The sequence below is a fragment of the Myotis lucifugus genome, unplaced genomic scaffold (assembly GCF_000147115.1).
Source record: "Myotis lucifugus unplaced genomic scaffold, Myoluc2.0 scaffold_8, whole genome shotgun sequence".
Classification (NCBI taxonomy): Eukaryota; Metazoa; Chordata; class Mammalia; order Chiroptera; family Vespertilionidae; genus Myotis; species Myotis lucifugus.
In genome coordinates, this window is record NW_005871056.1 from 17,582,850 (window position 1) to 17,593,990 (window position 11,141).

At 48.1% G+C, this 11,141-nt stretch overlaps 1 protein-coding gene across 1 annotated transcript in view; it reads right to left on the reverse strand.

Moving 5' to 3' along the window:
• GRM7 (glutamate metabotropic receptor 7) overlaps positions 1 to 9,583 on the reverse strand; it is a 688,017-nt gene extending 678,434 nt beyond the window's left edge. The window contains exon 1 of the mRNA XM_023749437.1: positions 9,065 to 9,583. Within this exon, the coding sequence (XP_023605205.1) occupies positions 9,065 to 9,583 (519 nt within the window). The remainder of the gene's footprint in view (positions 1 to 9,064) is intronic.
• Positions 9,584 to 11,141: the final 1,558 nt, after the last annotated feature.

The following is an 11,141-nucleotide window of genomic DNA, read 5'->3' on the forward strand; positions in this document are numbered from 1 at the left end:
CCCATTTCTTCCTTTCACATCTGCATTCCCTTCCTAGGAAATGCTGTCACACCTTCCAAATCTGCCACTTCTTGGAACATCTGCTGCTAATATGCTGGCACAAGCCGCCAACATCTATCTTGTAGACACCAGTAATTGCCTCTTGAGATTCCACCTGATTCCACTCTTTCTCCCCATCCTCAATACCACAGGTAGACTTATTCTAAAACAAGAGAGAGGTCATGCACACCTGTGCTAAAATCCTACCACTGGCTACCTACATTTAGAGTAAAACACAAAATGCTTGCGATGGCCTTCACGGACCTACCCCATCTACCCCATCACATCGCTGACCTCAAGCCCTCCTGCTGCCCCTTCCTCCCCACTCACTTACTCAGACCTCCCTGATATTCCTCTAACCCGCCAGACATATTTCTACCTTTGATTTTTGACACTGCTTTCAGGGTATGGTCTCCCCCAAATCCCTCTGACAACTCCCCCACTGCAAGTCTTTATGAAATCTATCCTGGATTCCTTACTTAAAATTAGAATACACCCCTCCAGCACTCACAACCAAATACTCCTCAGTGCTCCAGAGTCTTTTTCTTATCCAGTCGCACTCACCAGCATCTAAGGTACCCTATGCTTGATCCATAGCACTCATCTGTTTCCACTTATACTGCTGGAATACTATACAGCAATGAAAACGAATAAACTACTGCTCCAAGCAGCCGTTACACAGATGCATACACCATGGATAGAAGAAAGTGACCAGCAGAATTAAGAGCCCAGGTGGGACCCTGTGACAGTGTAAGCTGAGAGAGAAGAGAGAGCGAGAGGAGGGAGGGAGAAAGAGAGAGAAGAGAAAGAGAGAGAGAAAGAAAGAGGAAGGAAGGAAGGAAGGAAGGAAGGAAGGAAGGAAGGAAGGAAGGAAGGGAGGGAGGGAGGGAGGGAGGGAGGGAGGGAGGGAGGAAGGAAGGAAGGAAGGAAGGAAATAAAAAGGAATAAAGAGAAACAAAGAGAGCTCTTCTTTATTTTATTCACAATAGGTCCAAGCATGTAGAACCATGTGCATATAAGGATGCTTAATAAATATTTCTGGAAAAATATAGATGAGGAAACTAACAGTAAAGGTCAAAAAGTTTAAGCAACTTCCTCAAAGTTTTGTAGCTAGAAAAGGGCCACAATGGAATCCAAACTTGGGGCTGGCCAACTTTGCAGCCCGCTGCTCTCAGCCTCCCCACTATCTTAGGTCCGTGGACTTCATGATCTGCTTGAAGCATTGCCACGGGAATTCTCGTTCCACTGAGTAGCATCACTAAAGTGCCCGCTTCTTCTCTGTGTGTTCATTTTCCATTTAAACAAAACAAACAGAAAGGTGGAATCCAGCATGGATTATTATCGTACTTTTATAGCAAATTTAGCAATAGTAACATCTAAGCAAGAGTATCATTTAATGATAGCATAATAATAAAATAATAACATTAAAATGTCTTGAATACTCATCGCATGCTAAACTTGGTGCTAAAATATTTCCATGCCTGTTTCGTGCAGTCCTTACAATTATTCAATCAGGCAGGTACATTTTTATTAGTCCCATTTCAAAGATAAAGAAATTGATGAGGACCAGCCTGTGTGGTTCAGTAGTTGAAAACATCAACCCATGCACCAGTTTGGGTTGCCAGCTCAATCCCCAGTATGGGGTGTGCAGGAGGCAGTCAATCAATGATCAGTTTCTCTCTCATCGATGTTTCTCTCTCCCTCTCCCTCTCCCTTCCTCTCTCTCTAAAATCAATAAAAACATATTTATAAAAAATAAATTGATGAAAGAGGTGTGGTACTTGTTTGATCACAGTCAGACAGGTAATAGGTGGTGAGTATGAATTCAGGTCTAACTCCAGAATTTTACTCTTAACCCCTACATGAAAATTCCAGTAAGTCCTTGGATAGAAGTGTATTTTCTACTAGAAAACACACCCCCCCTTATGTCTGCCTATGCGAACACCTTCAGAACATAATTCATTTTAAACCATGATAAAAATGTTAAAATAGGACTCTAATAAATGGGCATATTTACATCCAAATGATAATGCAGAAAAGCAGTCTGAGCCCTTTGTGTGGCTTCCTTGCTATCTTCCATCAAGACCAAGCGAAAACTATCAGCAGCCACACAATGAAGAAAGCATAACACCCGGAGATGGAGAATTCTGTAAATGACCAATTATAAAACTATTACACTGCAGCACTTTTATAGCAACAGGCAAAATAATCCATTAAACTGAAAATTCTCTTGCTCCTCACTCTGCGGCCCACACAAACATTAATGTTGCATTTATTAGGATGTATTTCCTGTGCTCTTCAACTTGACTTTCAGCAATTGTATTAATACAGTCCTCTCACTTTGCACATACATCTGAATGATGGATTTCCCCACTGGAGGTCTGCAGAAAGAGCGGAGTGAATGAAATCAAGTTTAAGAAGAGCCATCATAATCCATAATGATGGGCACTGAATCAGGACAAAGAGAAGCATCTTTTCTCATTTATTTGAATGAAAAGTCTACTGTATATTTATTGCCTGCACACAGGGCTACCTGTTGAATGATGAAGAACCGGTATCTTTCAATTTGGAGGTGTGTACTCAAGTTTCTATAGACCCACAGACTTAATCTTGTTTTAGAATAGAAAATATGATATCTTTCTGTAAACAGATGTGGTTAAGCAATCAGCATCTTTGATGTGTTTAAGCCACTATAACTCCAGGGAAGGCAAAGCTATAATTATTTTAAGCATTTCTGCATTTGTACAACCGAGCAGCATGCTTAGTGGCTAACAACCTGAGTATTGTCAGGCAAATCTAAGTCTGAATCTAATCTTTGACACTTACCTGCTATGTGATTTGAGGTTTTGAGAATCACTTTCTTCAGCTGTACAACAGGGAGGAAAATATGCCCTTCACAGGACTGTTGTCAAAACTAAATGATATGAAGTATTTATAGTACATTGCATAGTAAGGACTCAAATTATTTTTATGGTCACTACTACGGTTATCGAAAAGAAATGAGAACTTCTGATCTCTTAAAATAAGGTATGTGTCCTATATCATTGAAATCACATGCATTTTATTTTTGACCTTATAACTTCGATCCAAGAAACATTTAGTAGTAAATATAACTGAAAGGAGGTTACTTGTCAAACACGGAAATTAACAATATTAAGTGTACTGGCAGAATACTCTTCTTGGATAAATATTTTCCTGTAAGAAGATTTTATTGCTTTGTATTTTTAGTAAGTGCATAAAACATATATATTTACTGTGCCAACTGGCAAAAGGTCCATTAATTAATTAGTCTGACTATGTGTTACATAAATATCCTCTAAAATAGTAATCAAATGTGCAGGCTAGTTGTTGCGAAGGTGTGTTTAGCACTTTTCTTTTTTGCCTGTTTAAAGTAAAAAGGGTGAGAAACAACCTTAGGCTTGATGCTTACTATAGAGTGACTCCAAGTGAAATGCACTTCGTACTCATTATGCCATAAAAATGCTTCTGTGCCCCGGGGACAGCAACAAAAGATTGGCTTTAATGAAAGGAACCAAGTATGACTCTAACGCTTCCAAATGGAAGGCCTATGGCTGCAGTTTACATCAGAAAGTGTCTGCCTTCTCTCTTAACTGCATCAAGATGGGAAATGCTGGAAGCTCAAACAGTGAATGTTGGGAAGAGTGGGAAAGGATGCAAAGTTTTGAATATCCCAACCCTGGGCTAGAAGAATTATATTAAAAGTAAAGAAAATATCAGGTATGATTTCTTGTTGTTAATCCTCACCTGAAGATATTTCTTCCAACTTTTTTAGAGAGAGCAGAAGGAAGGGGAGAGACAAGGAGAGGGAAACATCAAAGTGAGAGAGACATTGATTGGTTGCCTCCCGCATGTGCCCCTGCATCCCAACCAGGGCCGGGATAGAGCCTGCAACCAAAGTATGTGCCCTTGACCAGAATCGAACCCACAACCCTTCATTCCCAGGGCCGATACTCTAACCACTGAGCAACCGACTAGGGCTGTCAGATATGATTTGTCACTTGATTTCCAGTCAGCAGACCTTATATAACATCAGGAATTAGATAGGAAATTGGCTGTTGTAGCTATGATACTTTCAGTTGCTTTCAACATGGCTGAAAGGAAATCTTAAAAACAAACAAACAAACACACAAACACCCCACAAGTATTAGAGATTTAGGGATGCAGTTATGAGTGGGTTGGGTTTGGGAGTTCCAGAATGCCATCAAGGCTCCACCTCTCTCCATCACTTAGCCTTGCTCAGCGGCATGCCTTTTTTTTTCTACAGAAAGTCTCCCCAGCTTGGAAGTTCTGGGAAGAAAAGACAAGTTGTCAATTTTTCTTTGACAGAAAATCTTGGGGAGGATTCTGATAGGCGGAGCCAAAGTCAGATGCCTACATCTGAACCAGTCATCCCTGGGGCCATGGAGGAGGCAGAATGCCACTGTCAGCAGTTTTCCAAAAGAAAAGCCTGGTGTTTGTGCAAGATGAAAGGGATAGGACACTGAATAATGAGAGCTATGCGTGCTACTATAAACTCCGCCATTCTTACTCCCTGCCCGGGTCATAACCATGCAGTAAGTTGACCTAGGAGTTTATTTTCCTCATCACTAGCCTTAGTGTGTGTGTGTGTGTGTGTGTGTGTGTGTGTGTGTGTGTGTATATATATATATATCATGAAGGAGCACATGAGTAAAATAATAAGGGAAAAGTCTGAATATGGGAAATCAGCTAGACTAATATTTACAAAGATGTGAATATGTATCCTTAAAATGTTCCTCTAAACTCACTCAAATGTTCAAAGTGGAAGCTGGAAATACAAGGTTATGGGGTTTTGACAAGAGCAAGCTTTCTCCAAGCGAAACTATGGACACAAAGAGATGTCCTATAAAGTTGAATTAAAGGCATCCACTATTTCAATGATGCTTGAAGGAAAGATGTCTAAAGACATCCTGACAGAATGAGTATCTACACATAAAATACACGTGAAGGTCTCTTCACATATAGTACGTGCCTATCTCTCTTCCTTCCCTCTCTGCTCTTTTAAAAAATGCCCCTTTAAAAATTGCCCACTCACCATCTGTTAGGTAAATTTCCTGAAACAGTAAATGTGGAGGCAGAGATTGTTATAGAAACTATTCCAAATGGCATTGACACCTATATTTATGAAATTTTAAAAAGAGTAAGTTAAAGTTGCTTTAAAAACAACAACAACCACTATAATAATACCATACCAGGTACCCAATTCTATCCAATTACATAAGATAGATAGATGATAGATAGATAAGAAGAAAACAGGAAGAAAGAACACTAGGTATAATGTTACCCTAAAAGTCTGAGATAATATTTAAGGTTCAATGGACAAAAAGGAAACATTGACAAATATACAAATGTATTTCACTTATGGTATAAGGGCCACAGGTTTAGATTGTCAACATCCTCCAGCCGTCAAGTGGATACTTTTTCCATTGAGTTGCTGTTGAGGGAACAAAACTGAAACAGATACCATTCAATTCCAAGTCTACAGCTCAGACGATGACACTACACATGAAATATGGCTCATTCAGACCCAGGATGTAGCGAGAGTAATTTACACTCTCAGAGTATTTGCTCTCAAGTCAATAGCAGAGAAGCCTTGAATAAACACATTCCCATTACTTTCCACTACAATAGATCTTACTCATAGCCCATGAAACAGTGGTCAGGGGATTTCGCCTCTGGGCACTGTCTTACATAAGCTCTCTACTTTTAGCCATCCCCGCGCGGTGATTATTTTCAAAATATGTTACTCATAGTCAATGTTAATTTGCATTTAATCTTTCTTAGCATCAGAGAGTATTATTTTGTACAGGCTCAGAAACAAATCTCCAGAAATTCCTCCCCGATGCTTCTTTGAGGCTGAAAATGCATTGCAGGGCAGTAACAGTGACTTAATTATAGTTGGCAGAGCCTGGCCACACACTAATTTCATTAGCCTCAAATTCCTGGATTTGTAAGACCCACTGGATATGAATCCTGCCCTCAGACATGTCACTTACTAACCAATTCAGTGTGCAGATAGAGGAGAGGGAGAGAGAGACTTGCTCAGCTTACATCTTCGGTCCGGTACACCAGCAGGCAAGTGAGGATTTGAAGTCATAGACACTGTCTACATCTGAGCAGTCATTCTCGCCCAGGTCCTAACTGTCAGAGAGGAACTTCATTCCAGGCTTTGCTGGCAACAGCAGCATTTGTCACATCTATTACTATCTCATTACTCCCTCCTGCGCCCCAGCGCTTAGCAACCCACATTTGAGTCACTAGGTATTCCTTCCCTAAAGCCTAGAAGCTTCTCTCATCATACATTTCTGTCTTAAATGATAGGTCTGGCATGGTCCCCACAGCAACCCACAGGGACTGGGGAAAAGAGAACTAGAATTCAATCATTTAGAGGAGTTTCGTTTTTATAGGACAATCTTAATTGAGCTGAACCCAGCAATCCCAGAGAAGATTCACCTCCCATTCTTTTCCTCTCTCCCTAAATTGACTGTGCCTTTGAACAATGGGCCTGGATACCACTATTCTCTCTATTCATTTTGCAAGTTTACACAGTCTGGAAGCTGAGGGTTGGATTGCATGCCAGGAGCCTCTAAGATCACATGCAAAAAAAAAAAAAAAGCCGCTATATATTCCAAACGGGCAGTGTTTAACCAGGATGCGCACACCCAGTTACATCCAGCTTGCAGCACACGCTACAAGTTGATGCATTCCTCCTCCTACCAGCCTCTTCTCAATAAACGCAGGTGAAAACTGGGGGCCCCTTTCCCCCCAGCTGCTCACTCCAACATCAATAGCTGCAATTTGCAAATTAGAGGGAAATGACAGTGTTTTCTCTGAATGGCTCTGCTCCCAACCCACACTGCTATCACTGGCATCCGGCTCCTTTCCTTCCCAGCCCAGGGGATGGAGGAACTCAAGGTAAGGCAGGCTGCTTCTTTCCTCACAAGTGCCTCAGAGTCACACACCAGAAGAGGAATCCGCTTCCCCTGGAACCTTGTTCAGCAACAGTCCTTCCACTGAAGTCTGCAGCCTCTCTCTGGACTTGAACATTTCACTCTTTTTGTCTGTCAGGCCCTCTGCAGGACTGCCCCGCTCCCAGTGAAGACAGAAACAGGCAGCAACATAGTTTAAATATGCTAAACACCAAACACACCTTCAACCCCCGGGCGGGCTCTGGACAAAACCTGTGAATTGCCCCGGGGATTCCCAGGTGATCTGACTGCATCCTCTCCCAGGGTTCTGCCCTCAAGTTGTCTAGCCTGAAGCTCAGGGATGAAGGCAGCACTGGCTTCTGGGTTTTGCTTTCAACAACTCAAGCTCTTCCTAAAAGCGTCAACTCAGAGTGCAGGCTGCCCCCAAAGCACTTCTGGGTTTGCAAACATCTAGGGATCTTCAGGATCCCTACTCAGGAGGGGTTAGGGAGGCTCAGACCTCAGAGAGGCCAAATCAGGCTGCAGCCTTGGAAGGCATCCCTCCTTCTGGCACAAACACAAACTTCACACTCCCGGGAGCTGATGTGGTGACAGCTTGAATCTCACAAGGAGTCCCCTCCAGAAACCCAACATCCTTAGGAAAAGCCCGGGAGAGGGAGCCAATTCCTTAACAGGGGCGTGAAAGGGCACCAGAGTCAGCCCGAACATCTGGAGAGGGATTAGCGGGGTCTGGGCACTAGGGGCAGGGAGAGAGCTGGCTGTGCATCAGGAAAGGATCGCCTCAAGACAGCGATGGACACAAAACTCGGAGGTGGGGGCAGAGGGATAAGAGAGGCAGAAACTGAAAGGGAGGGTAAAAGATAGAGAAAGAAAACAAATCAGGGAGAAAGGAGAGAAAGATACTCAGCGAGAATCATGGAGAGACAAGGAGAAGGCAACCCGCAGTCTCAGACCCTCAATTTCTTCACCCCAAAGCCATCCGTGTATACCCAAGGCAGCAGGGGAGCAGCGGGGCAGCGGCTGCGGGAGCGCAGGCCAGGGAGCTGCGGTGGAACCCACCGCTCAGGGGCCCCAACCGCCTTCCTCCCCTTTCGTGGTTGCCCTCTGGCGCCCGGAGCCCGGAGCCCGGCAATCGCGGGCCTGGCTCAGTGCGCCCCACTCACTGCTTCGCTCCCGGCCCTTCTCGCCCGGCTCCGGAATCCTCCTGGGAGCTGAGGGCTGGGGATGGCGTGGGGAGGGGGCCTGCGGAGGGAGGTCTTGGGAAAGGGCGGGCGGGCGGAGGGATGAGGCAGCGAAAGCGATTCTGTTTCGCAGTTAGCATGAGCTCATCCTGGCTCTGAAGTGGCAGGAGTGGAAAGCTGATCGCCCAGCTCCTGCCAGTGGCCGGGCTGCAAATGCCATTTAGAGGGTGCCAACATGGGCACCCCGCAAATCGCCGGGGGGTCACGTCTGAGGGTGGCCTCTCCCCACTTGGGGAGTGTCGCCTGGGAGACAGGCTACAGGTCGGGAAACCCAACCCGCCAGAGGTGGGCAATGAGCACCCACACGCTGGCCCCGGTGTAAGTAGTGCCTCCCTAGCTCTTCTCGAATTTTGCCCAAGGCCGCTGGGACGCGCCGGGGCGGCTCAGGCCGGGAAGCCGGGGAGTTGAGAAATGCCCGGGTTCCAGGCGTCTTCTCATCTTTCACACTCCATGCGCCTACCCCGCTGGCACGGGAGGCCGGCACTTGACAAGCCTGTTTTCGGGGCATATTTCACTCTAATGCAAACCCATTTAAATCATCGCCTTGTTTTTCGCAGATTGCTTCTTGTAAATGGGGCCATAAATCCAGGATGTCAAGCCGGATGGAGTGAAGCGCAGACGGGAGAGGTGGAGGGGAAGGAACCAGGCAGGGAGGGTGCCTCCTCGGGCGGGTGGAAGGGGGTCGGCAGGACCTCCGGGTGGAGGTGCGCGGAGGCTGACCTGACCCCGCAGCCCTGAAGTCCAAACCAGCTTTTCTCGGGATCAACAGCGCGGGGAGGAACGGCGCGCTCTGCCCCGGAGGGAGCGCCCCCCTACCTGGAAAAGCCTCAGGATGTTGGCTACCATGATGGAGACGGAACTCCCCGAAGCCCCAATCACTCCAACTACTTTCTCTGGCTTGACGAACACCGGGGGCTCGCCGTTGGTGCAGCGCACGTCGGAGGTGTCCTTCTGGATGAGCGCCTGGACGAAAGTGAGCGACTGTTCCAGCGCGTAAGTGTCCCTGGAACAAGTGTCCAGGATCCGCGCGCCCAGCGTCACGTTGGGCAGCAGGTTGGGATCGCTGTTGATCTGGTCCAGGGCGTAGAGCATCGCTTCCAGCCTGTGGATCCCGTTCTCCCTCTTGATGTCGCCGCAGGGCACTCCGCTGGGACCCTTGGCGTGCACTGGGAACAGCCCCCCGAGGGTGACGTCCCCCTCGATCCGGATGGAGTGCGGGGCGTACATCTCCTGGCCGCGCGCCGCCGCCGCCAGCGCGCACAGGAGCACCTCCAGCACGCAGCAGGGGAACTTCATCAAAGTCAGGGCGCGGAGCAGCTGCCGGAGCTGGACCATGCTGCTCCGGCTGCTCCGGCTGCTCGGGCTGCTCCTGCGGCTCCGGCTTTGGCGGCGGCGGCGCTGGAGGGTGCGGTGGCGGGCTCGCCGGGGTCCAGGCTCCGTGGGATGAGCTCCTCGGGGAAAGCCCGGAGGCTCCTGCTGTCACAGAGGGTGGGGGCACCCGGGGAGGGGCGGCAGGAGAGTGTGGGGGGTCCCGCGGCGCCTGCCAGCTTGGGGTGCCGTGCGCGCTCGGGTTCGCCAGCCGGCGCTCCGCGCGGGCGCTCTCTGGCTTGCCGCTGGAGCTCTTCAACAGCCCAACACTGGGGAGAGGGCACGGATTGCTATCGCTTTAAATGGTCGTTCGGCTCCCTCTCCACCTCCTCCTCCCACTCCCTCCCTCCCTCGCTAGCTCCTGGTCTATCCCCACCCTTCCCAGTGCCCGCCCTCCCCACTGGTTTGCATCATCACGCAGGGAGGGGCTGCGTGCTGAGGAAAGGGGGGGACTGGGTGGGCGGCTGGCATGTGGGGGAGCGGGGGGAGTGCCTGCGATTGGGAGTTTCTAGGTCCTCAGGGAATCTAGGGATTTCAGGTCGCAGGCCAGGGATTCTGGCCCCCATCTCTCTGTAGAAGCCTCTTGATCCTCGCCTGCACCCACACGCACCGGAGGCATCAGCCCCGGGATGGGAGTAGGATGTCTGGTGCTGACAGCTCCCGCCCGACCTGGAGTCCGGAGCCGGCTGTCAGCTCCAGGAGAATGGGAGTCTCGCAAGTGGTGGAGGGAAGGGCCAGGGAAAGACCGTCTCTACCACTGATTCCTCGGTGCCAGTTTTTCTCAAGAAAAACGTACATACACACAGGAGCCTGATTCATGACTTATGGAGCCTTTACCCAGAGACTTCTCCGGGCCAGGCACAGGCTCCCTGTAGGGAAAGATGCCAACAAGAACGTTAGGAATGGAAGGAAGTACATGCTTGGTCTTCAGGGTATACTGGGGCCAGAGCCGGATGAACCAACCGAAGCAGCTCCTAAATCTGTGGTGGGAACCTCAGACTCCCCCCTTTTCTATTTCCCTGGCAAGAGATGGAAGGACTGAGAACTCTGCAGAGCCCACTTCCTTCTCAGGTGCTGACAGGTGTAAGGCTCCCTCCTACCCGTTTCCAGAGACGCCTCTGGCTGGTGACAGGTTCTGGAGGGCAGGAAAGGCAGAAAGGCGGGCCAGTAGGAGGAAGAAAGCCAGGCAGACAGAAGTCTCCTCGGTGATTCCGGATGCCTTTCTCTCCAAATCAGGATGCCAGAGCAGGTTGCAGGGCAATTAAGAAGCTCTTTTTCAAAGGTGTCCCTGCAGGCCCAGCGCAAACTTGGCCATTAAAGCAACAAGTGGCCCTAGTTCCTATATAAGGAAAGGTGATGTCTCTGTCCTTGGGGACCAAGTGCAAGGAGGCAGGTTAACCCAGCTTTTCAGGAGGCTTTCTGTTGGAGTGCAGCAAAGCTCTATTGCACAGATTCGAGGGTGAGAGAAAACCAGAACCAAGGCTAGACCTTGTTTTGTTGTTAATCCTCACCTGAGGAGAATATT